Consider the following 27,380-nt stretch of genomic DNA (forward strand, 5'->3'; position numbering starts at 1 on the left):
ATCAAACCTGCATCTCCTGCATTAGCGAGCGATTCTTTACCACTGAACCACCAGAGAAGCTTAGTACCTGCTTCATAGGATTGTTGTGAGGGTTCCATAAGATAACATACATAAACTTCTTAGTGCTTCATCTGGTACAACTATTCCATAAATATCAGCAATTTTGTTTTATACTAATTGGAACGGTGGGACTTCCCTGGTGATCCAGTGGTTAAAGTCTCTGTGCTTCCACTTCGGAGGGTGCGGCTTTGATCCCTGCTTGGGGAGTGTAAGATCCCACATGCTAGCACAGCGAGGCTAAAAAAAAAAAGAAAAGAATTAGAACAACTTCACCAAAATGTAAAATTACTGTTGTTGTCAGAATTAATGGCACCATGGCTGACTCATTGCCTAATACAACTGAAAAACAAATTTCAGCATGGTGTAACAGCTAATGAACGTGAACAGCCATTCTTGAGAAAATAATGAGGAATTCTGAATGCAGAATTATAAGATTCATTCTATTCGCTAGAAAAATTTTTTCACATCTTAGGAACATATATCTGAAGTCCTTGTAAGAGCTATTGTGTATTAGTGACCATATACTTGAAATATTCAAGCAGGAAAATCTGCAGATAATAGTGCTCTGCCTTCCAGAATGAGGCCATTTCTAAGACTTGGTAATCAATGGAGGCCAAGATCATACCTCAACTAATTACTACATATATGTCGCAGCAGAAACCTGTAGGAAACTGTATTGTTTGTTAATCTGCAACTCAGAGAACAGTGCTATAGTAGAGTCAGTTCAGGGTTTGGAGCTGGACAACAGGCTCTAGTCCAGTCTTTGCCATTTAATTTGCTGTGTGGCTTGGGGTCAGTTGCTTGGCTATTCTGAATCTCAGTTTCTTCATCCCTTGTCATTGTTGTTGTTGTTCAGTTGCTAAGTTGTGTCCAACTCTTTGCGACCCCATGGACTGCAGCACGCCAGGCTTCCCTGCCCATCACCAACTCCCAGAGCTCGCTCAAACTCATGTCCATTGAGTCGGTGATGCCATCCAACCATCTCTTCCTCTGTCATCCCCTTCTCCTCCTGCCTTCAATCTTTCCCAGCATCAGGGTCTTTTCCAATGAGTCAGTTCTTTGCAGCAGGTGGCCAGAGTATTGGAGCTTCAGCTTCAGCATCAGTCCTTCCAATGAATATTCAGAGGTGATTTCCTGTAGGATTGACTGGTTTGATCTCCTTGCAGTCCAAGGGACACTGAAGGGTCTTCTCCTCATCCATAAAGTGGGGCTGTTATGAACCCAACCCCATCAATAGAGGAAGGTCAAATTTTAAAATATGCATAAAAGTACTGAAGCAAAATACCATTAATAGTACTGATAGTATTACAAATACTATTACTAGTCCATTATTGCAAAGAAAATGAAAGGGCACCAGGAAGAACCTCGGTGCCCCCGTGTTAGACAACACCAGTGTAACTTCTACTCCTCTAACACAAGACAGATGTCTCCAGGGTGGTGACAAGGCTCAGCCTTCTTCTTGGGTCGGGGAGTGGGGGGCGTTTTTATCCTATCATAGATATCATACTGTTTCTCAAAAACATCATTAGTACTATTGAAATTCCATAATTAACATTAACATGTTTCTATTTTCTTTTACCTAAATTTAGGTGAACTGATAGATAACAAGGGTAAAACTGGCTCAGTTAATAAGTAAAGTCAAATCCATTCTCCATATACCAAATTATTTACTACCTCATTATACCACCTCCCTCCCTTAAGTTCTTTAATAGTTTGCCAGTGTTAAAAGGATCAACTTGAAGCTCCCTCTCCTGGCCCCCAAGACCTTTGATGATCTGGTCTCTGAATTCCTCCACTTGATACTTTTCTTCCCTCCCTGCTCAAGTTTTTAGAGTTTTGCAAGGGTCCTTCACTCTTCCTGGAATACCCTAACCCCCTTTCTGCCGAATCAGTTTTCGTTAATTCTTCTAATTAATTGGAACCATGCCTGGCATGTATAAGTGGACGTTCAATAAACATTTAAACAAATTGACTTGAAATCAGATGGCTCCCACATAGACTAAAATAACCAGATATTTCCATTTCCACATGGCCTTGCAAAGTTCAGAATTATTCCTAGAGCCTGAATAGATTCCATGTCATTGAAGGACAGTAGCTCTTAAAAATTGTTTTGGCATTGTGTACATACTGCTGCTGCTGCTGCTGCTGCTAAGTCGCTTCAGTCGTGTCCGACTCTGTGCGACCCTATAGACGGCAGCCCACCAGGCTCCCCCATCCCTGGGATTCTCCAGGCAAGAACACTGGAGTGGGTTACCATTTCCTTCTCCAGTATTTTGTACATGACACTCTTCTAAATGGTGCTGATGAGAACTTGCTTCCTAGACACCGATGGAGCTGAGAAGTCACAATACATGTTTTAATAAATAGATTTTAAAATATAGCACTTAAAATGCAGTATTCCCTATCGCCAATTGCAAGAGTTTGCACAATAAAGAAGCTTTTATTCTATTATTTAACAATAAAGCAAGTCGGTGTGTGGATATTCACATGTGTATATGCCTAAGAAAGTTATGATAGCAATGTTCATATAAGGTAAGCCGTTCCTTTGGGCCACAGTCAAAAGAGTTTAGTTACTGTAATGACAAAAGGGCTTCCATATAGTAATACCAAAAGGCCTTTTTCCCAAAAGTAATGAAGAGGTCCCCAAACTGGATCCTGGTCACAGTATCGTCCCTGTCTCTGTCTCTCTCTCACACACTCACACACACAGACTCACAAACTGTTTGGAATTTTAAAGGTCCAAGTAGACTTCATTAATAAAAGGATGAAATGCTTTTTCTTCTATAAATCATAATAAAATGTTGAGAGATAAAGGAACAACTAAGGTTGCAAATCATCGGCTGCTGCTCGAAAACCGAGATCTGTCATGTTAACTCCCAACTCAAACACCTAGTTTTAAAGATTTACCTTTAAGAAACCTAAAAGCTTGTATCCTGCCTCATCAACAACAGCCTCAAACTGTTCCCTGTCATCGAAGAAAACAAATCTTTTGCTCCTTCCTGCCTCGGGGAGACAGAGGGACCGAGGTGGTCCTCGGTGGCTGAATTAGATGAAAGACTTGCCTTCCACCATGGAGACATGGAGTCTAATCAAGTGAAATGAGTTTTGAGATCTCAGCTCGTTTCCTCGGGGAGATCAGTTCACATTACAAAATCACGACATCTCATTCATCACAGCTGACGTGGTCTTTGCTCAGGAGAGGACCCCAACTGGGACTAAACCACCTGTCTCCTCTTGAAAGGGGGCACTTTATCCAAGTTAGAGTTGAAAGCCTTGGAGTTAGAAAGCTTGCCAGCTTTCACCCAAGTGATGCATATGCAACATGGAAGGGAACTTAGGCTTGAAAAAGGGAAGACAAGTTGAAGGAAGATTGGTAGTTGTATTTTAAATGATATGAGATATGAGATGCTAAGGCCTTGTGGTCAGGAGAGCCAAGAGTGGGGCTCCCTCTTCTTTATCTCCTAGATTTTATTAAACAGAAATGAGAAGGATAAGCATTTCTGTGCATCAGGGTTTAAAATGGCAAAGAAAATATCCTGCTCTCCAGGCTGATAGATGATCATCATTCTCTTTTATTTCTTTCAGGGCATCGTGGTCACACCCCTGCTACTGCTGCTTTTTGTGAGTATTTTGATATTGTTTTTAATATCTTTCATTAAAAGCCATCTACAATCCTTTAAGAAAGATATTTAGGGAAAAAAACTGAAATTGAAATCTTTTTACACCACTTGGCATCGTATTTTGAACTGCTGTTCTGGGTGAGCTGTACAAAGTCAGAATCTCTGTAGTCTCATGACCACGGACAGCAGCAGGACCCATTTATAAGGCCTCTGACTCCTGGCTAAATCATTAATTATTACAAATTAGCACCCTGTGACATAGGTCAAAAATGTGCTGCACTTTATTTTCACATTAGTAAGACTAAAGTGATTACTAATGATCTAGGTTGATAGAAAGAGCCTTGGTCCAGGGAAGAGTCAAAGCTTAGTTATAGTTCCGAGTGCTGGTATGAATAGGAAAAGGCTTCCTCACTCTGGGGAACACTGCCTCGATTTTTTCATCTGTAGAATGGGAAACAGTAACACCTACCCCAGTCTGCTCGCAGGGATGTGCTTTAGGAAAAGAAAAACTAATATAAGCTACTGGTACACCAGTAGCAAAACTTGTTCTGAAAATAAATGCTAATTACCTATCTTATTTCTTTTTTGGCACTAAGCATATGAGAAATTAGATGAGAGATTATAATGAAATTAATGTTATCTCATGCTGAGAAAAGCATATGTAATCATGAATGATACCTAAAATATTTTATGAACTGTGCATTTTTCATACACAACATCTCCCAAATATAAATCACTCCACTCATCACTGAAGTAGAGTGGGGATGCGTTTCTAGAAGTGAAATGTAGCTGTTTGACTAGCACTATTTGTCAGTGAATTAAAACTGTGGGGAAAATTTATTTAATTATAGTGTAATTACCCAAGTTGGAATTCAGTTAAAGTAATAGAGTGAGGGACTTCATTTCTTACAAGCTGTGTGGGAAGTGGAGAGGAAAAGATGCCTTACTAAACAGTTGGATTTTGCATCTTTCATGAAAGACATTACCTGCCAGTAATAATCCTCAGCTTTACCATGCCATTTGAAATGCCACCTCTGTCCTTAGAAGGTAAGGAGTGTCAATAATCAGATCACTTCCCACAGCATAACAGACCTCATTTATTTAGAATCACCAGTTCAGAATCTGCCATGAGTTACACTGAAACTGAAGTGAATGTTATTTGCATTCATTGGGAAGAAAAGACTTGGTATGTATCTACCTGCTCACTAAATGTGAGAGCTAGGATCATCCCTCAGTGTTTTTTCCAGGACCTGGGACAATAATTTCCCAGGAACAGCCCTCAGTGGCCACAGGATGCAGGCCAGCCTGGGGTCCCCAGTGGCAGTGAGCCAGAGAAGTAGTGTAGAGCTGGGCATATACAGAATGTCCAGTGGTATGTAGCCTAGGTTTTCTCAGTAGCATGGGTATGTAGCCTAGGTTTTCTCCATTGCTGAAGAGTAGCATCTCTTATTCCACAACCCTTTGAGAACGATCACAGTCACAGCTGTGGGGCTGAGACCTAGGTAGACTTTTGAGTATCTCAGAGCCTGGAGTCTTTTTAGACACTGTTTCAACTTGTGACCAAAGAACCAAGTGAGTACCGTTCTCCCTTTTCTACTTTTTGCCATGCTAGAGCAAGACCTGCCCAGCTGGTTAGTATTAATGGTGTCACGCTATTGCAAGTTTGCCCCACTCTTAGACCCATAGACTTGTGAGCTTTAGTTGGTTCAACATTTTTAAATCATCGAGCTACAAGAATAGTGAAAGAGACCCCAAGACCCTCAACTCAAAAGTCTAATGCCTCCCTTTTGAGCTAACTGGGCTGTTCCACTGGGTTCAATGGCACCATCATATGACCTCAATGGCTACTTCTACATTATATCACTTAAAATCGCATACACAGTATATAACACTTTTTATCTGTTTAGGTTGGTGTGCATTTTTACAAACAATGGGAATTGCTTGAACACTTGAGTGACCAGGCTTCACTTACTGCATAGGACAAAAATCTGAGTGACTTACATTTCATTAAAAATGTAGTGTTTTTTATCAACAGTTCTGCTGTGGTTAACCCAAATGATATGTTGTGTTTCCCTGAAAGATAGGTTGAAGTTCTAATCCTTGTGTGTGTGTGTGTGTGTGTGTGTGTGTGTGTATGTGTGTGTGTGTTAAGTTGCTAAGTTGTGTCTGACTCTTTGGGTCCCTATGGACTGTAGCTCACCAGGCTCCTCTGTCCATGGGATTTCCCAGGCAAGAATACTGGAGTGAGTTGCCATGCCTTCCTCCAGGGGCCCTTCCTGACCCAGGGATCAAACCAGCATCCTTATGTCTCTTGCATTGGCAGGTGGTTTCTTTACCACCAGCACCGCCTGGGAAACCCCTCTAATCTCTGGTGCATCAGAATGTGACCTTATTTGAAATAGGGGTGTTGCAGTTGTAATTAGTTAAGATGCTGTCAAACTGGCATAGGGTGGGTCCTTAATCCAACATGACCAGTGAACCAGTGAAGTTGCTCAGTCGTGTCTGACTCTGACTCTTTGTGATCCCATGGACTGTAGCCTACCAGTCTCCTCCATCTGTGGAATTTTCCAGGCAAGGGTACTGGAGTGGGTTGCCATTTCCTTTTCCAGGGGATCTTCCTGACCCAGGGATTGAACCCAGGTCTGCTGCATTGCAGGCAGATGCTTTACCGTCTGAGCCACCAGGGAAGCCAACATGACTGGTGTCCTTAAAGGAGACGAGTCAGAGACCCACAGGGGGAATGCCGTGTCATGATGGAGGCAGAGATTAGAGTGATGCATCTGCAAGCCAAGGAGCACCAGGGGTTGCCAGCAAACATCAGAAGCTAGAAGGGACAAGGAAAAATTCTCTAGGGATTTAAGAGGGATCACAGTCTTGCTTGATTTCAGACCTACAGTTTCCACAACTGTGAAGCAATACATTTCTGTTTTTTTAAGTCCCCCAGTTTGTGGTATTTTGTTAACAAAAGTCAAAGAAACTAATACAGCCCGTGAAAATTGAATTGTCTTTTTGTTATAATATCTTAAAAATGGGAATTTCCAGATAGTCAGGCACAGTAGCTAGTAAAAGCCATTTTTGCTGATTGAATCTCAGTTGTCTGTATTCTCAACATCTTCTCAGAGTGTTCCTGTTACTACCTTGCTCCAATTGAATGCTGTCTTCTGATTCATATTTCTGCTGCTGGCACATTTCATATTACTGAGCCTTAAAGGGGACCAGGTGTCTTTCTTGCACCTCATTACCAATTCCAGATCACTTCTCATGCCTTCTCCATAAAATCCCCTGTTACCTTAAAAGGTAATGCCATACATCTATATTACCTGCTGCTGCTGCTTGTAATTGTCAGTGGAATGCTAGGTCATGCTCTAAGAGTCCAGAAAAACGTTTGCACCTTTCCATTGTCCCTTTTTTAACAATACACTTGTATTGACTCGGTGTTTTCAGTGTTCACGTGGTTGATCTTTCCAATACCTTGGCCTCGAAATTCTTGACCCCTTCTCCAATTAGATTGCCTTCCATTTAATCTCAGCCAGTCATCTCTGCAGTCAGACCCTTGGCTTATTCCAATAACAGTGTCCTTCCATAATCCCATTTTCAAACATCTTCTCCTACTGACATCTCCTATCTTTGTAACTTATTCCACAAGTTAAGAATTCTTCAGACTTGCCAGAAGGGCCAGTTTATTTACCTTATCACCTCCACAATGCTTCTAGCAAATCCACCCTACCTCACCCTCTTATCCTCACATCCCGTCTGACCAAGCTTGGATCTCATGGTTCATCACTGTAAGTACTTTGGTACATCCATCAACAGCCTTGCTCATCTCTTAGAGCTTCCTGTTTGCCTGGCCAGTGCCAAGTCTGCTTAAACCCAGCTCTACACCGTTTTTGTACTTATACCTGAACACACTGCAGCACCCACTCTCATGCTGACGGTCTCATTGGAAATTCATGACACCTAATTGTAAATGAGCCTGGCAGTCCTACTCCCTTCCCCTGATCAACAGACGTTCCCACTCTCTAGAGAATCATTTCACACCTTCTCAAATCTCCATTGTCTCTTTTTTTCTTTTTTCATCTCAACTGATGCAAAAAGGAAACTAACTGATGAAGAAGTCAAAAGCAATCAGATAAGTGTATAAGATCCCATCTATCTGTGTCTGTATTCTTCACCTTCTCTCCTCTTTCTGTGGATACATGATCTTGGCTCCCATCTAAGGCTACTCCCTCCACTTGTGGCATCCCTTTTCCTACTTGACAACAGGAGCTGCACAGATTTCCTCGTTCTCCGGTGCCGTTAAGGTTCCTGTCTCCACTGGATCATTTCTATGCTCATGTAAGCATTCTATAAGACTACACATCTCAAAAATTAAATTTCACCGTCTCCTGTGTGCACTCCACTTCTGTGCCCTCTTTTATAACCCAGTTCCTCCAAAAAGCTACTTAAACTTATTCATCACTCATTCAGTAGCATGTATTGAGTTCTTCCAATATACCAGACACTTTCCTGGGTGCCAAGGATATAGCAATGAGCAAAACAGATATATCTTTGCTCTAATAGAGGATACATACTGGGTTTGCCAGGTGGTGCTAGTGGTAAAGAACCCTCCTTCCAATACTGGAAACCTAAGAGACACGGGTTTTATCCTTGGGTCATCCAGATTCCCTGGAGCATGAAATAGCAACCCACTCCAGTATTCTTGCCTGGATAATCCCACAGACAGAGAAGCCTGGGGGGCTACAGTCCTTGGGGTCGCACAGAGTCAGACATGACCAAGCCCTACTACTACTTCTTACTACTAGAGTATATACTAGTGGAAAGAAAGAACCAACAAATAAGTAATAATATATTGTATAAGGTGGGTGCTAAAGAAAAAATAAAGTAAGTAAGGGGAGTGGGTTGGTGTTTGCTATTTTAAACTGGCTGGTCATGGTTAGACTCACTGAGCAAAGACCTACAGGAGATAACAGAGTGGGTTTTCTGGTGGTAGAATGTTTCAGGTGGAAGGAACAGCAAGTGCAGAGGTCCTGAGAGTGTGCCTGGTGTCTAGGGAACAGTAGGGAGGCCAGTATGCCTGGAATGGAGTGAGCAAGGTGGTAAGTACATGGAGGTGAGGTCAGAGGTGTAGTAGAGGCCAAATGAGAGAGGACCTTAAAATCCCTCATAAGGCCTTTGAATTGTTATTCAAGAGAGGCCGGAGACCATGGAAAGAGTTTTGATCAAGGGAATGGCATGTTTTGACATTCTCTTTACAATGGTGATTCTGGATGTTGGGTTGAGTAGATTGTTAAGGGGATCATGGTGGAGACAGGAAGACCCAGTTAGAAAGCTAGTACAAGAGAGGATGTTAACTTGGGGTAGTTGAAAAAATCTGGTAGAAAGTAGTTTTTTATTTTCTAGAAAGAACTGAGAGATTGAATAAAAATCATGAGGGAAAGATATGAATCAAGGGTAACTACACCCCTGTGCAACTGGAACTATGGAATTGCCATTGATTAAGATAGGAAAATAGATGGGGAAACAGTGGAAACAGTGTCAGACTTTATTTTGGGGGGCTCCAAAATCACTGAAGATGGTGACTGCAGCCATGAAATTAAAAGACGCTTACTCCTTGGAAGGAAAGTTATGACCAACCTAGATAGCATATTCAAAAGCAGAGACATAACTTTGCCAACAAAGGTCCGTCTAGTCAAGGCTATGGTTTTTCCTGTGGTCATGTATGGATGTGAGAGTTGGACTGTGAGGAAGGCTGAGTGCCGAAGAATTGATGCTTTTGAACTGTGGTGTTGGAGAAGACTCTTGAGAGTCCCTTGGACTGCAAGGAGATCCAACCAGTCCATTCTGAAGGAGATCAGCCCTGGGATTTCTTTGGAAGGAATGATGCTAAAGCTGAAAGTCCAATACTTTGGCCACCTCATGTGAAGAGTTGACTCTTTGGAAAAGACTCTGATGCTGGGAGGGATTGGGGGCAGGAAGAGAAGGGGATGACAGAGGATGAGATGGCTGGATGGCATCACTGACTCGATGGACGTGAGTCTGAGTGAACTCTGGGAGTTGGTGATGGACAGGGAGGCCTGGCATGCTGCGATTCATGGGGTCGCAAAGAGTCGGACACGACTGAGCAACTGAACTGAACTGAACTGAAGATAGGGAAGATTATAGGGTTGAACAAATTCAGCCTTGGACATGTCTGGATTGAGATGCCTTTCAGACATCTAAGGAGGGAAGTCAAGTAAGCAGTTGGCTATGTGTCTGGAATTCAGGAGGAAAGTCTAGACTAGAGATACACATGTGGGAAATGTCAGCACAGAAATGGATTTTGCGTTAGATTGGATGAGATCACTAAAAAAGACTAGAGAGAGAAAGTATCAGCAGACTGCATTTGGGGCATTCTAATGTTAGGAGGTCTGCAAAGAAGACCAAGGATATCCAGTTTGCTTAGGAAGAACACCAAAAGATGCCAGGGTCCTAAAAATCTAGCAGCGAATGTGTTTCAGAAGGGAGAAAGGGGCCAACTACTTCAAATGCTAGTAATACTTCAGATAAAATAAAGTTCAACTGGCGATTGATTTTTAATAAGATGGAGGCCCCTGGCAACCTTAATAAGACCTATTCCAGCAGAGTTGTGGAGGTGAAAGCCTGATTGACATAGGTTCAAGAATGGATGAAGAAAAAAAAAAGTTAAAGACAGAATTCATTTTGCTCTAAAGTGTGCAGAAAATAGGACAGCAACAAAGTTAGTGAAGGATCCAGAGAGGATTCTTTTTTAAATTGGGAAAATTATTAGCATATATGTGTTGAGAGGTTCATTTGTATTGATAGATTAATCCAGTTAAAGAAGGAAAAATTGATACAGAAAAAAAGAGGGGATAATTCATGGATCCCTGTCCACAAGTAGGAGAAGGGGAATGAGTTCTAGTGTGTAGAGGGAGTATGGCCTCCTAAGCACAATTAGTTCATCAGCATAATGAGAGGTAAACCAGGAGATATGAGCAGCTGCTGCTGCTGCTAAGTCGCTTCAGTCGTGTCCGACTCTTTGCAACCCCATAGACGGCAGTCCACCAGGCTCCCCCGTCCCTGGGATTCTCCAGGCAAGAACACTGGAGTGGGTTGCCATTTCCTTCTCCAATGCTTGAAAGTGAAAGTGAAGTCTCTCAGTCTTGCCCGACTGTTAGTGACCCCATAGATGGCAGCCTACCAGGCTCCTCCATCCATGGGATTTTCCAGGCAAGAGTGCTGGAGTGGGGTGCCATTGCCTTCTCCAAATTGGTGGATGCAAGTGTAAAAGCTTATTAAGTTCTCCTCTGGCTCTATTTTCTCAGTGGAGTGGCAAATAAGGTTAGGGGTAGGAGATAAGAAAAGGCAAGGAGGGGGTGGAGATTTGATGACAAAGAAGAGGACATGAAATAGTCATGTGGGAGAGAGAATGGGATGCACAGATGCAATGCGATGGCCCAGCAGCCCCAGGGACCATCCTCACAATCTCTACACTTGGCATTGGCTCAGCCTAAATCTCCCCACTTTCCCACTCCCAGAAATCCACCCCCAAGGCTCCCTCCCTCACTTTCATCAGGTCTCTGGTCAAATGTCATTTTAGAAGAGAGGTCTTTCCTCACTACTTCATGTGAAAGAATATATCATATTATTACATCCCTCACTCCCTCCCCACCCACCATGCTTTACTGTTGCTCTTAGCACTTACTATCCTGTAACATCTTAATCCCCAGGTAATGTGTTTATTACCTCTCTTCCCTAAGGAGAGCAAAGCATCTCAAGATAGGAGAGGCTTGATGTTTTGGTCACTGCTGTGACCCTGTGCTCAAAATAATGCCTGGCTGTGGAAGTCACTCACAAGCTTTTCTTTTTTTTTTAATGTATTTTCTTGGCCAAGCTATGCAGCATGTAGATTCTTAGCACCTTGACGAAGAATCTGAACCTCACCCCTTGCATTGGAAGTGCAGTCTTATCCACTGGACCACCAGGGAAATCCCCACAAGCACTTTTGAATGGCTGCTTGGTAAAGGAAAATTGAGTACTGTGTTCAGAGTACTTCTAATGCCAAAGGTACAGGTTTTCCACAACAACCAATCTTCCAGTCCTCTTGGAACACCACCTGGGTATTCTACAGTGTAATTCATTTTGACACTGACTACACAGATTTCATACATATCCCTCACAAGTGAAGGTCCCAGCCCCACGAGACTGCCTGTCACTTCAGCTGCCAATCTGAAGTAGTGGTTCCCGGGTCACCCACACTTTGGTCCAACTTAGCTACAAGTCAGGGGGTCCCACAACCCCATCCTCGGGTTCAGTAATTTGCTCCCACTGTTCACAGAAGCCAGAGAAACACTGTATTTACTATCACTGGTTATTTATAAAGGAAACAAACTAATAGCCCGATGAACAGGTACATAGAGCAGTACCAGAAGGGCCCCAGGTGCAGAATCTTGTGTGCCGTGGAGTTTGGGCTGAGTCATCTACTCCCTGCAAATGGATGCATTCCCCAAGCTGGGAGTTCTCGGAACGCTTCTGTGCCAGGTACTGAGAACAAAATCCAAATAATGTAACAAAACATGCTCTTATCACCCCATCACTCAGGAAATTATGAGGGTTTCAGAACTTCTGTGCTAGGGGACAAAAAGCAAATATATTTTTCTTACCATATCACTACATCACGGTTGTACAGGTTGATGGGTGTCTCTATTCAAAGAATCAGGCTAGGGTGACTTTTAGGGCGACTATTTCCTGGTTACATGCTCTACCTTCAGGGCCACATTTCTTGCAGTAAAGCCATTTTGAAGGGACTAATTTCACTTCCCTCACTGTCTGTTGTGGGGAGGCAGCGTGGTATGGGGAGAAGGCATCTTATTTTGGTTCAATCCACAGTCAGCTTCTGTTGAGAACAGTGAATTTTCTGTAACTCTTGTCAGCCTCAGCTTTCACCTCTGTAAAGTAAGAATTTCGATAAGATGAAATGAGTGTTTATGGGAAAGCATGTTGTAAACTGTAAAGAATCATCAGATGCTAGTCATTTATTTTATTATTATTATTATTATTATTATTATTTTGGCTGTGCTGGGTCTTTTGCTGCTCGTGTGGGCTTTCTCTGGTTGCAGCAAGTGGGTGCTACTCTCTGGCTGTGGTGCTCAGGATTCTCACTGCAGCGGCTTCTCTTGTTGCTGGGCACAGGCTGGAGGGTGCTCAGGCTTCAGAAGCTGTGGCACATGGGCTCAGCTGCTCCTCAGCATGTGGGATCTTCCCAGACCAGGGATCAAACCCGTGTTCCCTGCACCGGCAGGCAGATTCTTAACCACTGAACCACCAGGAAAGTCCAATGCTAGTTATTTAAATTTGACACTTTATAAAAGAAAATAGAAAATAATGCCAAGAAGGATGTTAAGTTTCTGCAAAAGCATGTATCTGATGAAATGCCCCAGTGGTCCGCTTAGTCCAGACCTCGGTGATGGGCTGTGTCTTAAAACTTAAAACTTTAAGATTCTTTAACTATCTGTAGCCTATAATCTTATAAACTTGTGTGTAAATGAATCCAGTGTTTACCGTGGCTGGCAGTGAGCACAGTGAAACTTCCCGAAATAGCACTGTTCACTCCTAAGATTCAAAGTTTTTTGTTTTTTTTTTTTTTTTTACATATATCACCTCAGTTTTCTTGATGACACACCTCTGATGTTGGCAGAGGCAGAAATTGTTGTCTTTTTTTGTCAGTGGATGTGAATCAAACCAAGGATTTCAAATCTGTGGGGATAAATAAAGGCTTTGTCGGTTTCCCAGGTGGCTCAGTGATGAAGAATCCACCTGCCGATGCAGGAGACACAGGTTCGATCCCTGGGTGGGGAAGATGCCCTAGAGAAGGAAATAGCAACCCGCTTCAGTACTCTTGCCTGGAAAATTCCATGGACAGAGGAGCCTGGCAGGCTACAGTCCATGGGGTCACAAAGGTCAGACACCACTGAGAAACCGAGCGCACAAACTAGCTTAAAACTACACTTACAGGAGTTCATTACTTGCAGTTCTACATGAATTGTCCTTCTGAAACAGTATTTCACATGGTAAGCATCCACTAGATTTTGTTCTCCTGGGCCAGGAACTATGACTATTTTATTCATTAACTTATCTCTGATGCTGAATATTCAATATTTGTTGAAAGGAGGGAAATAGAAAGATAGGTGAGTAGTGATTCAGTTCAGTTCAGTTCAGTTGCTCAGTTGTGTCGGACTCTTTGCGACCCCATGGACTGCAGCACGCCAGGGAGTAGTGATTGGAGTGATTCAAATGATAAATAAGTGGTTCAAAGGTGAGGATCTCAGGCTGATTCATGAAACCTTACTTTGTATTTGCCGTGAAAAATAATGTACAGTTTTTTAAATAATGTTCAACAAAACACCCATTCTTTTATTCAGTGTTTGAATGCCTACTGTGCACTGTGAATATTGCAAACACCAACCTGACATTGATCCTTCCCTCAAAGAATTTATGATTTAATAAAGAAAATAGAATGTATTCACAGATGATTAAAATCCAAAGTAAAAATTATATCACAAGTATAATATTTCAAGGGAGATTACTAAGAAAGAAAACATGTTATTCAATAGAAGTGTCCTTTTTACAATGAATTTTTTACTGAGCAACAACTTTAACTTTTTAACTTGATTTTATTGAAGTATAGTTGATGTACAATGTTGTGTTAATATCTACTGTACAGCAAAGTGATTCAGTTATATATATATTATTTTTCTTTTTTTTCATGATGATTTATCACAAGACATTGAATGTAGCTCCCTGTGCTACACAGTAGGACCTTGTTGTTTGTCTGTCCTGTATATAATAGCTCGCATCTGCTAATCCCAAGCTCCCAGTCCGTATCTCCCCCACCTCTCCACCCGCTTGGCAACCGCAAATCTGTGCTCTGTGTCTGGGAATCTGTTTCTGTTTTGTAAATAAGTTCATTTGTATCATATTTTAAATTCCACATAGAAATGATATCCTATGGCATCTGTATTTCTCTTTTTGACTTACTTCACCCGTGATAATTTGTAGTTCAGTCCATTTTGCTGCAGATGGCATTATTTCGTTCTTCTCATGGCTGAGTAATATTCCATTCTGTATATATATATATATATATATATATATACACCACATCTTTATCCATTCATTTGTCCGTGGGCATTTAGGTTGTTTCTATATGCTGACTATTGTAAATAGTGCTGCTGTGAACATATGGGTGCTTGTATCTTTTTGAATTAATATTTTGTCTGGATATATACCCAGGAGTGGAATTGCTGGAGTCATATGGTAGCTCTATTTTTAGTTTTTTGAGGAAACTCCATATTGTTTTCCATAGTGGCTGCATCAGTTCCCTTTTTGAAAGAAAACTCCTGATTTGAGGAGAGAAAGAGGTAGATGGAAACTTCTAATATTTCTCCAGGGATGTCCTACTTCAGGGTCTTTTCATGTGCGTGGTTCTGATTCTCGGGTATGCCTATAACATCACTTGAAACTTGCAAATTTTTCCTTTCTTTTGATGTGGTTTTTCACTAACACTATGTTTACCAGCCATGATTATAGTTTTTTTTTTCAACAGCAAATAACAGAGAAGAACAGAGGAGAGAGCTTTGAAAGCTTGAAACACAGTGTTGTGGGTGATGAAGATGATGAGGCCCTGGTGCTGAGTCGAGGGCTTAGGCTGTGGGGTCAGGACCAGCCAGCAGGCAGCATGAAGCTCCTGCCTCTGTGGATTCCTGTTCCCCTGAGTCTCCTTAGCAGCTCCCTCACACCTTCTTCCCAGCCTCATCTAGGTGACTGAGAAATGAAGGGAAGCATGTCCAAACTTCTGTCTTCCTGCCTCTAAAGTAAAAACAAAGAAGGTCAGAAATAACTGTGTTCATACTATAGAACCCATCAGTCTAATTCTACACAGTTGCGATATAAGGAGACCAGATATGGGATGGTGTTGCCATATCTCAAGCCCCATGATTTTGTAGACCATCAGTTTATTTAAGTAAGTTCATGCTTGTCAGGGAAAGGTCAGTAGCACTCTGAATTTGTGCCATTAGAATTGCAGATCAAGACCTCATTTCCACCCTAGCTGCAGAAGCGAACTGACCATCAAGAGCTCTAGAAACATGTAGAGTGGAAACTCTGCTGAAAGTCACATCCTCAGAGATAGATCAGACTATTCCCACATGGGGGGTGGTCACATCAATACCTTGGGGTGTGTGTGTGTGTGTGTGTGTGTGTGTGTGTGTGTGTGTTAGTTGCTCAGTTGTGTCTGACGCTTTGCAATACTATGGACTGTAGCCCCCTAGACGCCTTTGTCCATGGAATTCTCCAAGGCAACAATACTGGATTGGGTTGCCATTCCCTCCTCCAGAGGATTTTCCTGATCCAGGGATCGAACCTGGGTCTCCTGCTTTGCAGGCATGTTCTTTACCATCTGAGCTACCAGGTCAATACCTGAGGATATTTAATAAACATTTACCCACATGCTTACCCATTCATTAGCATGGAGGTTCCCCTTGAGTAAATGGAAACACCACCAGCTCTGTTATTATATCAATTGATTTTCTATGACTTGACTTATGACTTGATTTCTTAGAAATCTGGCCCTTCATCAAGCAGATATTTCAATGCCCTTGTGATAACTGGACATATATACACACGTGTGCACACACACAAACATGTACGCACAACCCCACGATGCACACCACGCCCTGTTTCTAGGCTGACTGTATGTCCCATTAGTCTGACTGTCTCTTCTGTCACTTTCTGTCTCAGCAGTTTTTAAACCCAATAGGCTTGAATTCTCACTACACTATATAGGAAACCTTATTTTTCCAGAGAAGTACTTTGGCCACCTCATGTGAAGAGTTGACTCATTGGAAAAGACTCTGATGCTGGGAGGGATTGGAGGCAGGAGGAGAAGGGGATGACAGAGGATGAATGGCTGGATGGCATCACTGACTTGATGGACATGAGTTTGCGTGAACTCCGGGAGTTGGTGATGGACAGGGAGGCCTGGCGTGCTGCGATTCATGGGGTCGCAAAGAGTCAGACATGACTGAGCGACTGAACTGAACTGAACTGGCGGAGGGAGAGGTAGAAAAATCTTTATTGAGTAGCTGTTGTGTTGTGTGTTAGTTGCTATATGGTACTTTGTGGGGCTTCCTGGGTAGCTCAGCTGGTGAAGAATCTACATGCAATGAAGGAGACCCCGGTTCAATTCCTGGGTCGGGAAGATCCCCTGGAGGAGAGCATGGCAACCGACTCCAGTATTCTTGCCTGGAGAATCCCCCTGGACAGAGGAGCCTGGCTGGCTACAGTCCGTGGGGTCGCAAAGAGTCAGACTGAGCAACTGAGCATAGAACAGCACATAGTACTTTCTACATAATTACATATGAGTAGCATGAGCACCTTTAGAAGCAGGTATTATCCTCACTCATATGAGAAAAGTTCAAAGAGGTTTTGTGGTTCTTGAGATCGCACGACTGGTTGAGAACACAAGGCGCTTTCAGACAGCATTCTTTCCAGGTTGTGCTTACAAAACATGCCTCCTCGGAGATAGGTGGTTTTATTTATTTTATTGTTTTTAAGATTTTTTTGATGTGGGCCATTTTTAAAGTCTTTATTAAATTTGTTATGCTGTTCCTTCTGTATTATGTTTTGGTTTTTTGGCCTCAAGGGATGTGGGACCTTATCTCCATGAAGAGGGATTAAACCCACACCCCCTGCATTGGAAGGCGAAATCTTAACCACTGGACCACCAAGAAAGTCTCAGACAGGTGGTTTTAAGACATGTTATCAGCATTCAGTTACTACTTCCTAGACATGTATACTCTAAGTAGCATAGGGAGGATAAACAGAGTAAGGTATAATTATTGCCTTGAAAAAGCTTAAACCTTATGTGAGTAAATAAGAATAAAGATTATGGAGCAATTGACAGGAAAAATAAACTACGGTTCTGTGATTCAGACTGAATTTCATGAGAGTTCACAGAGGAGCAGTGTTAGCGTGGGCAAGAGACATCAGAGGCCACGGTCATCATTAGCTTCTCTAGTAATTGGCACCTGTGATAGAAAATCCCCCAACTTTTGATCCCATCAATGTAAACAAAAAATCCAGTCATTAATGTCACGCACAGTACTTTTATTTTTTTGTAGTGTATGCTCAACGATGGGGGCATCTCCGAGGGGTCACTTGTGTGTGATGAAGAAAATGTGTGTTTGGGTGTTAGTCGCTCAGTCGTGTCTGACCCTGCAACCCTATGGACTTTAGCCTGCCAGGCTCCTCTGTCCATGGGATTCTCCAGGCAAGAGTACTGGAGTGGGTTACCTGCTTCTCCAGAGGATCTTCCTGACACAGGAATCAAACCTGGGTCTCCTGCCTTGCAGGCAGATTCTTTACCACCAGCCTGAACCACCAGGGAAGCCTGGAGAAAATGATAAAAAAGCATAAAGCACTTGAAGAGAAATTACCCTCTGATAAACCCAGTAGCTCCACACTTATCCTAATTTGTTCCTGCCTAATTTGTTCCTGAACCAAGTGAGATGGATCCCCTCCCATTGAGCTTGAGAGCCCCTTACCTTCCGACTGTGGGTGTAAACCACAAAGAGATGTTTTCACACAGGGAGAATCTTATGAAGCAAAAGGTGCTCACCCCAGGGCTCCCCCAGACCTTGTTGAGATAATGGGGAAGGGAGAGCACCTCAGAAGTCATTTTCCAATGCTCTTGAATGGCGGCCCCCAACCTTTTTGGCACCAGGGACCAGTTTCATGGAAGACAATTTTTCCATGGACCACAGACAAGGAGGATGGTTTTGGGATGATTCAAACACATTATGGTTATCGTGCATTTTATTTCTATTATTATTATATCAGCATCACCTCAGATTATCAGGCATTAGATCCTGGAGTTTGGGGACCCTTGCTCAAGAAGCAGCTTGGGCTCAAGAAGCCCACCATGTCCTGGAAGCCCATCTCCCCACAGCTTTCCTCCCTGAGCAATGAAAAGTCGATTTACAGTCCACTGGGGGGCACATTTCACTACAATTTCTGTGTGGTTTGAACAACCAGTTCAGTTCAGTTCATTCGCTCAGTTGTATCCAACTCTTTTTGACCCCTATGGACTGCAGCACGCCAGGCTTCCTTGTCCATCACCAATTCCCGGAGCTTGCTCAAACACATATCCATTGAGTCAGTGATGCCATCCAACCATCTCATCCTCTGTCGTCCCCTTCTCCTCCTGCCCTCAATCTCGCCCAGCATCAGGGTCTTTTCAAATGAGTCAGCTCTCCACATCAGGTGGCCAAAGTATTGGAGTTTCAGCTTCAACATCAGTCCTTCCAGTGAACACCCAGGACTGATTTCCTTTAGGATGGACTGGTTGGATCTCCTTGCTATCCAAGGGACTCTCAAGAGTCTTCTCCAACACCACAGTTCAAAAGCATCAATTCTTGAGTGGTCAGCTTTCTTTATAGTCCAACTTTCACATCTATACATGACTACTGGAAAAACCATAGCTTTGATTAGACGGACCTTTGTCAGCAAAGTAATGTCTCTGCTTTTTAATATGCTGTCTAGGTTTGTCATAGTTTTTCTTCCAAGGAGCAAGCATCTTTTAATTTCATGGCTGCTCTCACCATCTGCAGTGATTTTGGAATCCAAGAAAAGAAAGTCTGTCACTGTTTCCATTGTTTCCCCATCTATTTGCCATGAAGTGATGGGACCGAATGCCATGATCTTAGTTTTTTGAATGTTGAGTGTTAAGCCAGCTTTTTACTCTCCTCTTTCACTTTCATCAAGAGGCTTTTGAGTTCCTCTTCACTTTCTACCATAAGGGTGGTGTCATCTGTGTATCTGAGATTATTGATATTTCTCCTGGCATTCTTGATTCCAGCTTGTGCTTCATCCAGCCTGGCATTTCACATGATGTACTCTGCATATAAGTTAAATAAGCAGAGTGACAATATACAGCCTTGACGTACTCCTTTCCTGATTTGGAACCAGTCTGTTGTTCGATGTCCAGTTCTAACTGTTGCTTCTTGACCTGCATGCAGATTTCTCAGGAAGCAGGTCAGGTGGTCTTGTATTCCCATCTCTTGAATAATTTTCCACAGTTGGTTGTGATCTACACAGTCCTGGAAGCCCATCTCCCCACAGCTTTCCTCTGTGGACAATGAAAAGCTGATTTACAGTTTACTGGGGGGCACATTTCACTATGATCTCTGTGTGGTTTGAATAACCAGAACCTACAGTTGTATGTAGTTTCTATCAATTATTGGAAGATAATCTTTTGATCTAATGTTTTAAATTAGCATATAACCCAAAGAAATGTTTTACCTATTTTTCATCTTTAAAAAAATCATTTAAAGCCTGTTTTTTTCTTTGTTGCTCAGGAAAGGAAAAAGACCATGCATCTAGATATAAAAAGGATCATTTTCTCCACAAACTATACATCTTCCATGCCCATAAACCATCTTTAGTTTGATAAATGCAGCTGAATCAGTACAGCTTTTTAACAACTGTATTCTTAACTTTGATAAAAATGATAGTCATTTTCCATTGAGCCTGTCAGCTGTTATACATTTCAGCCACTGATTTTGAGTAAGTTATCAGTGCAGTTTGCATGTATCCCTGTGAGATTAGGGGCAGCAGGAATGAAAGAAGGCTGGACTGTAGTTTTAGGGAAAGATGGGAATCTATAAAGCTTGGGAGATGGAAGCCAGGGACTCTCTCTCGTCTCCTGTGTGCATGCCTTGTCTTTGTGACGGGAAGGGGACAGTGTTTATGAGCATATCTGTGTGTGGGTACAAGAGTTAGATCCGGGGACTTCTCTGGTGGTCCAGTGGTTAAGAATCAGTGCTTCCAGTGAAGTGGGTGCTGGTTCAATCCTTGGTTGGGGAGCTGAGATCCTACATGCCTGGTGGTCAAAAAAACAAAATATAAATCAGAAGCAATATTGTAGCAAATTCAATGAAAACTTTAAAAATGGTCCATATCAAAAAAAGTAACAAAAGATGGGGATCCACTGGTAAGCAGGCCTCCTCCTCCTCTTTCTGTCCCTTGGGGCTGGGCTTGGGTGGTGGGGGGCCGGGGAGGGACCAGAACTGGGCAGGGAGGGAACCCATCCTGCCCTCTGTGTCGGTCTGCAGTGCCTTCTTCCTGATTTCTCATGGAAGAGGTTGAGCATTCCTTCCCCTACAGTCTGAACTGTAAGTATCTATTCTTCTTTTTCTCTGAATGTGGCACTCATGAGAGCAAAGACCAGTCATCAGGGGTGAATTATTTAATACAATAATGTTTTAATAGCTGAAAGGAGACACAAATAGTCGCAGTGCCTGTGGCTAATGGATTTCCCTGGTAGGAGATAAAAGGCTGATTACACAGCAGAGCAAGTGAGGGCCTGGTGCGTTAATGACAATTTACAGGTCAGCTCACTTACAGGAGTGATTTAAACGCACCATCTGTTTTCTAACTGTAGGTTGATAACTATGATTTTACAGACAGCCGGCGTCTCTTCACCAAGAACTTATTTGTCTTTCTGAGTCTGGTTAGTCGGGCCCCATAAAATTTCACTGACTGGTCCATCCAGATTCCTTCCAAATCAAACAGTTTCTAAGTTGAATGGATTGACAGCAGCCAATCTTGCTTCATTCGACTCAGCCTTCCTCTGCCAGGTTAGAAAATTAAATGCTAATGCCCTAAAGCAGCCCTTGTATGTACCTGATTAGCTTCTTCCTTCTCTCTCTTTTTTTTAAAAAAAAATACTTATTTATTTATTTGGCTGCACTGGGTCTTTGTTTAAGCACACAGGATATTTGATCTTCATTGTGGCACATGGGCTCTTAGCTGTGGCCTGTGGGATCTAGTTTCCTGAGCAGGGATTGAACCTGGGCCAGATTAACTTCTTTCTGATACATATCAGATCGATCCGATCAGTCACTCAGTCGTGTCCGACTCTTTGCGACCCCATGAATCGCAGCACGCCAGGCCTCCCTGTCCATCACCAACTCCCGGAGTTCACTCAGACTCACATCCATTGAGTCAGTGATGCCATCCAGCCATCTCATCCTCTGTCGTCCCCTTCTCCTCTTTCCCCCAATCCCTCCCAGCATCAGAGTCTTTTCCAATGAGTCAACTCTTCGCATGAGGTGGCCAAAGTACTGGAGTTTCAGCTTTAGCATCATTCCTTCCAAAGAAATCCCAGGGCTGATCTTCAGAATGGACTGGTTGGATCTCCTTGCAGTCCAAGGGACTGATACATATACCTCAGTACTAATCATGTACCATCCTTGAGAGAGTTAATAAAAAGTCACTCAAATAATTTTCTGAGTCCTCTGGTTCAAATCCAGAAACCTAGTTGAGAAAGGCTGCACCACCATCCACTGCTTATCAGATTCCTGCCACCCCCCTTTATCTTTTTTCCCTCCCTCTTCTTGCTTCTGCCTATGTCCCTCTCCATGAAGCCCCCCAACACACACACACACACACACACACACACACACACACACTCTCTCTCTCTCTCTCACACCCTTCTCTCTCTCACATGGACAAGGGGAGCCCAACTTTGGTCTCCATTCTTGTCCCCTCCCACCTCAGTGCTCTGTTCTTCGGTCATTCAGTTCAGTTCAGTCACCCAGTCGTGTCTGACTCTTTGTGACCCCGTGGACTGCAGCACACCAGGCCTCCCTGTGCGTCACCAACTCCCGGAGTTCACTCAAACTCATGTCCATCGAGTCAGTGATGCCATCCAACCATCTCATCCTCTGTCGTCCCCTTCTCCTCCCGCCTCAATCTTTTAGCATCAGGGTCTTTTCAAACGAGACAGCTCTTCGCATCAGGTGGCCCAAGTATTGTGCTGTAGAAGCTAAGGATTAAGTGTGAGGCTGTGGAGCCAGCCTTCTCGGTTGAGATTGCTGCTCTGCCACTTTGGAGATATGGTGACCAAGCTGTTGGACTGTCCTGCCCCACTGTTTCCTCTTGTGAAAATGGGGGTACTAACGAGACCCACCTCAAGGGGTCACTGTATTAAGTCATTCAGCCCTAAGCTTCAGAGCCATGCACAGTCGATGTGGCTTCCCAGGTGGCTCAGTGGTTAAAAAAAAAAAAATCTGCCTGCCAATGCAGGAGATGCAAGTTCCATCCCTGGGTCGGGAGATCCCATGGAGGAGGGCATGGCAACCGACTCCAGTGTTCTTGCTGGGAGAATCCCACAGACAGAGGAGCCCTGGCAGGCTGTGGTCTATACCCACTCCAGTATCCTTGCCTGGAGAATCCCATGGACAGAAGAGGCTGGCAAGCTACAACTGTGGGGTCTCAGAGAGTCTGACACGACTGAGCACATCGCACGCACGACGTGCTGTACTAACTTGTGGTGGTTCTCACATGTGAACCCCAGCTCCACAGCAGCACCGGGGGGCTGGTTAGAAAAGTTCTCACCATCCTCCTTTCATCCTTCCCCCAGGTGTGCTGAATTAGAAACTCTGAACTGGTAGGTGAGGCTAAGGAATCTCGTGTGTTAACATTTGAAAACCACCACCCTAGATGTAAGAAGTAGTCACACTGCTGGGCACCTAGAATATAAACATGAAAAAGACCATGTCTCTGACCTTCAGGAACACATGGTCTACTGGGAGAGACAGATGTGTAAACAAGACCAACCAAGGATTCTGAGCAATACATTGGCAACACAGAGCCCCCGAAGAACGAGGAGCCACGTCTGCATTTGGGGAGGAGGGTTTGCAAATAACTTCCAAAGACGTCATGGTTGAAATGATTTTTAGAAAAAAGACTAGAACTTTTCCAGTTGTAAGTGAGGGGAAGATATCCTATAGAAAGGAGTGTGTGTGGATCCACATACAGACCTCAGCTTTGAAAAAGCAGCTCCTGGAGAGAGGATGGGTTTGGTCTTTTGTTCACTGTTGGAGCCCCTGGACCTAGAACATGCCTCTAGTTCACAGGAAGCAGCAGTAACTATTTGAAGGATTGAACACGAAGGTCTTAAATTCCTACATATTTCATTTTCACTGAAATGTTTCTTTGCAGCATGAAGTTAAAACAAATAAAGCTAATTGTGAGTTCCCTGTTTTAAAAAAACTATAGTCCTGAAAGAAATTAGCCAATGTCTGGGTTGTTTATTTCACATGCGGTATTTCAAAGCACACGTTGGCAATGTGAGACATAGGAACTTTAAGCCTGCCAGGTGGCTCAGCAAAGCCGAGAAGACTTGCTTGGCCCCAGCTTATCCCGAGCCCTTATCCAAACGTGAAAATTATTGATGTTTCTTATAAACACATTGGTCTCTGAAATAGAAACCACATGAGGTTTCCTCATTAAAATGTGAAGAACCAGCTAGCCCCGACAACGTATTTCCTTCTGCTTTAGTTAAAATCGACTCTGCATGTAAAATGATTGGGTCTTGTAGTTTCCTGGTGTTGCTCTCAAATGCAGGTGCCCACTCTTTCTTCTGGCTGCCAGGGTGTACTTCATAGACCCAGAGCTTCCCCACGGGGACCACTGCACCTTCACACTGACCACAGCCACAGGTCTGGTGGCCGATTCAAAAGAAAGGACTTATGCCAAGGTAGACCCCAGGACTGAGGTTTCCTTCCTGTCAGAGCCACTTCTAAAGGGAGCCACCCTGCGGGATTTCCTCCCCAGCATCCCCACCGTACTTCGTCTGGTTTCGTATACCCTGTTAATTACATCCCTGGCTAGCTTGCTGTAGCCTCTGATCTGACAAGGCCCCAGAGGAGGGCTGCTCTAACCTATGTTCCTAACCAAGTGGATCAGAGATCAAGGGTGTTTTTGAGGACAAAGGAACCTTGGGGATCGTGGACAACCTCCCACCCTCCCCCTCACCCCAAAGCCTTTCCCACTGTCTTCCGGAAACAAGAGGCTTCCAAACACTGAACATGCAGGTGGTCTATCACGTGATGGAGCTAGAGAATAACACACACAATATTCTTCAACACCCAAGGTGAAATGGGTTTTCCTCTACTTCCCTTTTAGATTGAATTGGGATTAAAAAGAACCGCCCCCCAAATGGACTCAGTACATGAAATCAGCTTTTAACTTTTCTCTTCATTTGATCTTTTGCTGCTCTGCAGTAATGCTTTATGGTTAAACTAACAAGCCCTCCCAGTGTGAATCTGGCTGCTGTCACAGAGCAGATTTGGCTGGAGTCGCCTGCATGTGTTTGAGAAGCACTGCCAATTTCACATCATAATGCAGGTATTAGAAGTGTTAATTACAAGTGACTTCTCAGTATTCTTGCCTGGAGAATCCCATGGACGGAGGAGCCTGGGGGCTACAGTCCATGGGGTCGCAAAGAGTCAAACATGACTGAGCGACTTCACTTTCTCTCTGGACCTCAGTTTTCAATCTTTAAAAAGAGTGAACAGGACTACAAGTCGCTTGCAGGGATCCTGTCAATTTTAGGTCTTCTCTCCACAGCAGCATTGAGGAGCTAAGGACAGGGTGGAGGAGAATCGAAGACAGCCCACCATGATCATTGCTGTGTATGTGCACGCCTGCGTGAGCTGATCCTCTCTTCCCTTGGTTCTTGTCATGAATAGATGCCCTTAGTTACTTGATGCACATTAGGATTCGTTGTATTACTAATGATAAGAAGTGAAAAAAAAATAATACCAACTGATTTTGTAATGCTGCAGGATAATGAGTTTTTAGATGTACTTTAGTTTTGTGTGTGTGTGGGATGTGATTTTGAATAAGGGTTTGTCCCTTTTTAGTACCCCGTGTTTACAGACTACTTCATCTGTTCGTTCTGCATGGGTTTTTGCTTCTGTAAACATATTCACTGTGCCAGTTCCTGGGATAAGCACTGGGCTGACAGAGGGAATATAACTTCATATGATTATTCATGAAAACATTTTAAAAATACATTACATAACTTAATAAAGTTGCTCTAGAAAGAGGAACAGAGAGATCACCCATGAGATTCCAGGCAAGAATGGAGACTTTTTACTTGCAGGTTATCACCCTCTACCCCACTGCCTATCTTCAAAGATTGTGAACCCTCTGGATAAAGCATTGATTGAGCAGAATGTCTTTGAACTTGAAAACTTTGTTCTTTAAAATTTATTTTTCTATTTATCCAGTGCCTCAATTTCTTTGTAAAATATATTTTTCCTTATTTTAATCCTTGCCCTCGGAGCATCCTTAGGGTTAATATTTGTGGAGAGAATATATATTTATTTGCTATGTACCTTGCACTTCAAGGACATAGTTGCTTTAAAATAGGGTAGAGTCATTAGCTTTTAATACTTTGGCTTTGCCCAAAAAGAAACATCTAATAGCTGTGTAACATTTGGGGCTTCCCAGGTGGCCCTAGTGTTGAGGAATCCACCTGCAACGCAGGAGCCAAAGGAGACATGAGTTCAATAACATTTAACACACCACAAATCCTTTGTGATCTTCACCAGTTTCACTTTCTCTGGTTGCTTTTTTTTTAGTTTATATTGGTTCTGGAGGAAAAGGCTGGAGGCTACACTTTTTGTAAGTTAAGCTGACAGCCAGTGGTGAGTGTTGGAGGCAGTATTAAGTGAATGCAGGCCGCCGGGGGACAAGGCATATATTCTTGGTCTCTAGAGTGCATATAGATTGGGGCCAAGGATAGGGGGGCAGAGGCATAAAATGCACCAACCAGGGTGTAGAAAGGATCTTGGTGGGCTGGTTCATGCAGAAATCAGTGAAAACACTGTTCCCAGGTAACTTCATTCTGAGCTATTGACTTCAGTTAGCTAAACATTTGTTATGTTATTTAACATTCTCTTTCCTCCGTCATCACTGCCTCCACATCTGTCACAAAAATTGTTTTCCAAAAGATATTTCTGAGGTTAACTAAACTGAGATAAATATGAAAATTGAGGTTTGGTCTGCAGAGGAAGGTGAAAGAAAGTTCCAAGGGCCAGGGAGATGTTGCAGAAGGGACTCATGAAAGAGATGAACGTCTATGAAACAGCTACTATTTGTCAGAAAGCAGGTTTGAAAGTTATGAGAAAGTTAGCAGGCGGACTTCCCTGTCAGTCCAGTGGTTAAGACCCTGCTCTTCTAATGCAGGGTGCAGGTTCAATCCCTGATCGGGGAGCTAAGCTCCCAAATGCCTTGGGGCCAAAAAACCAAGACGTAAAACAGAAGCAGTATTGGAAAAGGTTCAATAAAGACTTTTTTTAAAAAAAGAAAGTTAATAGGAAGGCAGCAATTCTTGGCAGTAGAGGTTAATGCGAGCGTGTGACTGTGTTCACAGAGAAACGCTGCCTTATGGTCCGGCAGTAACATGTTTATGAAGCTGAGACTGCAATCATTAGCAAAGCAGGAACCAGAAAACGAGGATGGAGTCAAAACAAGAATTATGAACAATGTTCAGGCATACCAGTTTAGGAGCGGTACATTGAAATTTTAAGTTGAAAAATAAGTTGTCTCAGGATTTCCCATTTCCAAGGTTTTGTGTAAGAATAAATTTTTAAGGATATGAGATTCATTGCCTTTGTTTTGGAGGATCAGGGGAGTTACAAACTATTTCATTTACATAAATAAAAATGTTATCTTGATAATAATGAGACATACTTATTTGGCTTAGGTATCTGCAGATGGGTAAAATAGAAATCACATAAACTATGATTACAGATGAAATATCATGCCATGTGAATATAGACAGTGTGGACA

General features: G+C 43.0%; 1 protein-coding gene across 7 annotated transcripts in view; it reads left to right on the forward strand.

Moving 5' to 3' along the window:
* The window catches only part of SLC10A7 (solute carrier family 10 member 7), a 319,349-nt gene that overhangs the window by 236,290 nt on the left and 55,679 nt on the right, over positions 1-27,380 (forward strand). For all 7 annotated transcript variants that reach the window (XR_015144154.1, XM_086346478.1, XM_086346480.1 and 4 more), the window contains one exon: positions 3,646-3,681. Coding sequence is in view for 6 of the 7 variants with exons in the window: in XM_086346478.1 (XP_086202604.1) it covers positions 3,646-3,681 (36 nt within the window). In the remaining variant the exon portion in view is untranslated. The remainder of the gene's footprint in view (positions 1-3,645; positions 3,682-27,380) is intronic.

The sequence above is a fragment of the Bos grunniens genome, chromosome 17 (genome assembly GCF_055505025.1).
Source record: "Bos grunniens cultivar Pamir isolate PY7600 chromosome 17, Bosgru_T2T1.0, whole genome shotgun sequence".
Classification (NCBI taxonomy): domain Eukaryota; kingdom Metazoa; phylum Chordata; class Mammalia; order Artiodactyla; family Bovidae; genus Bos; species Bos grunniens.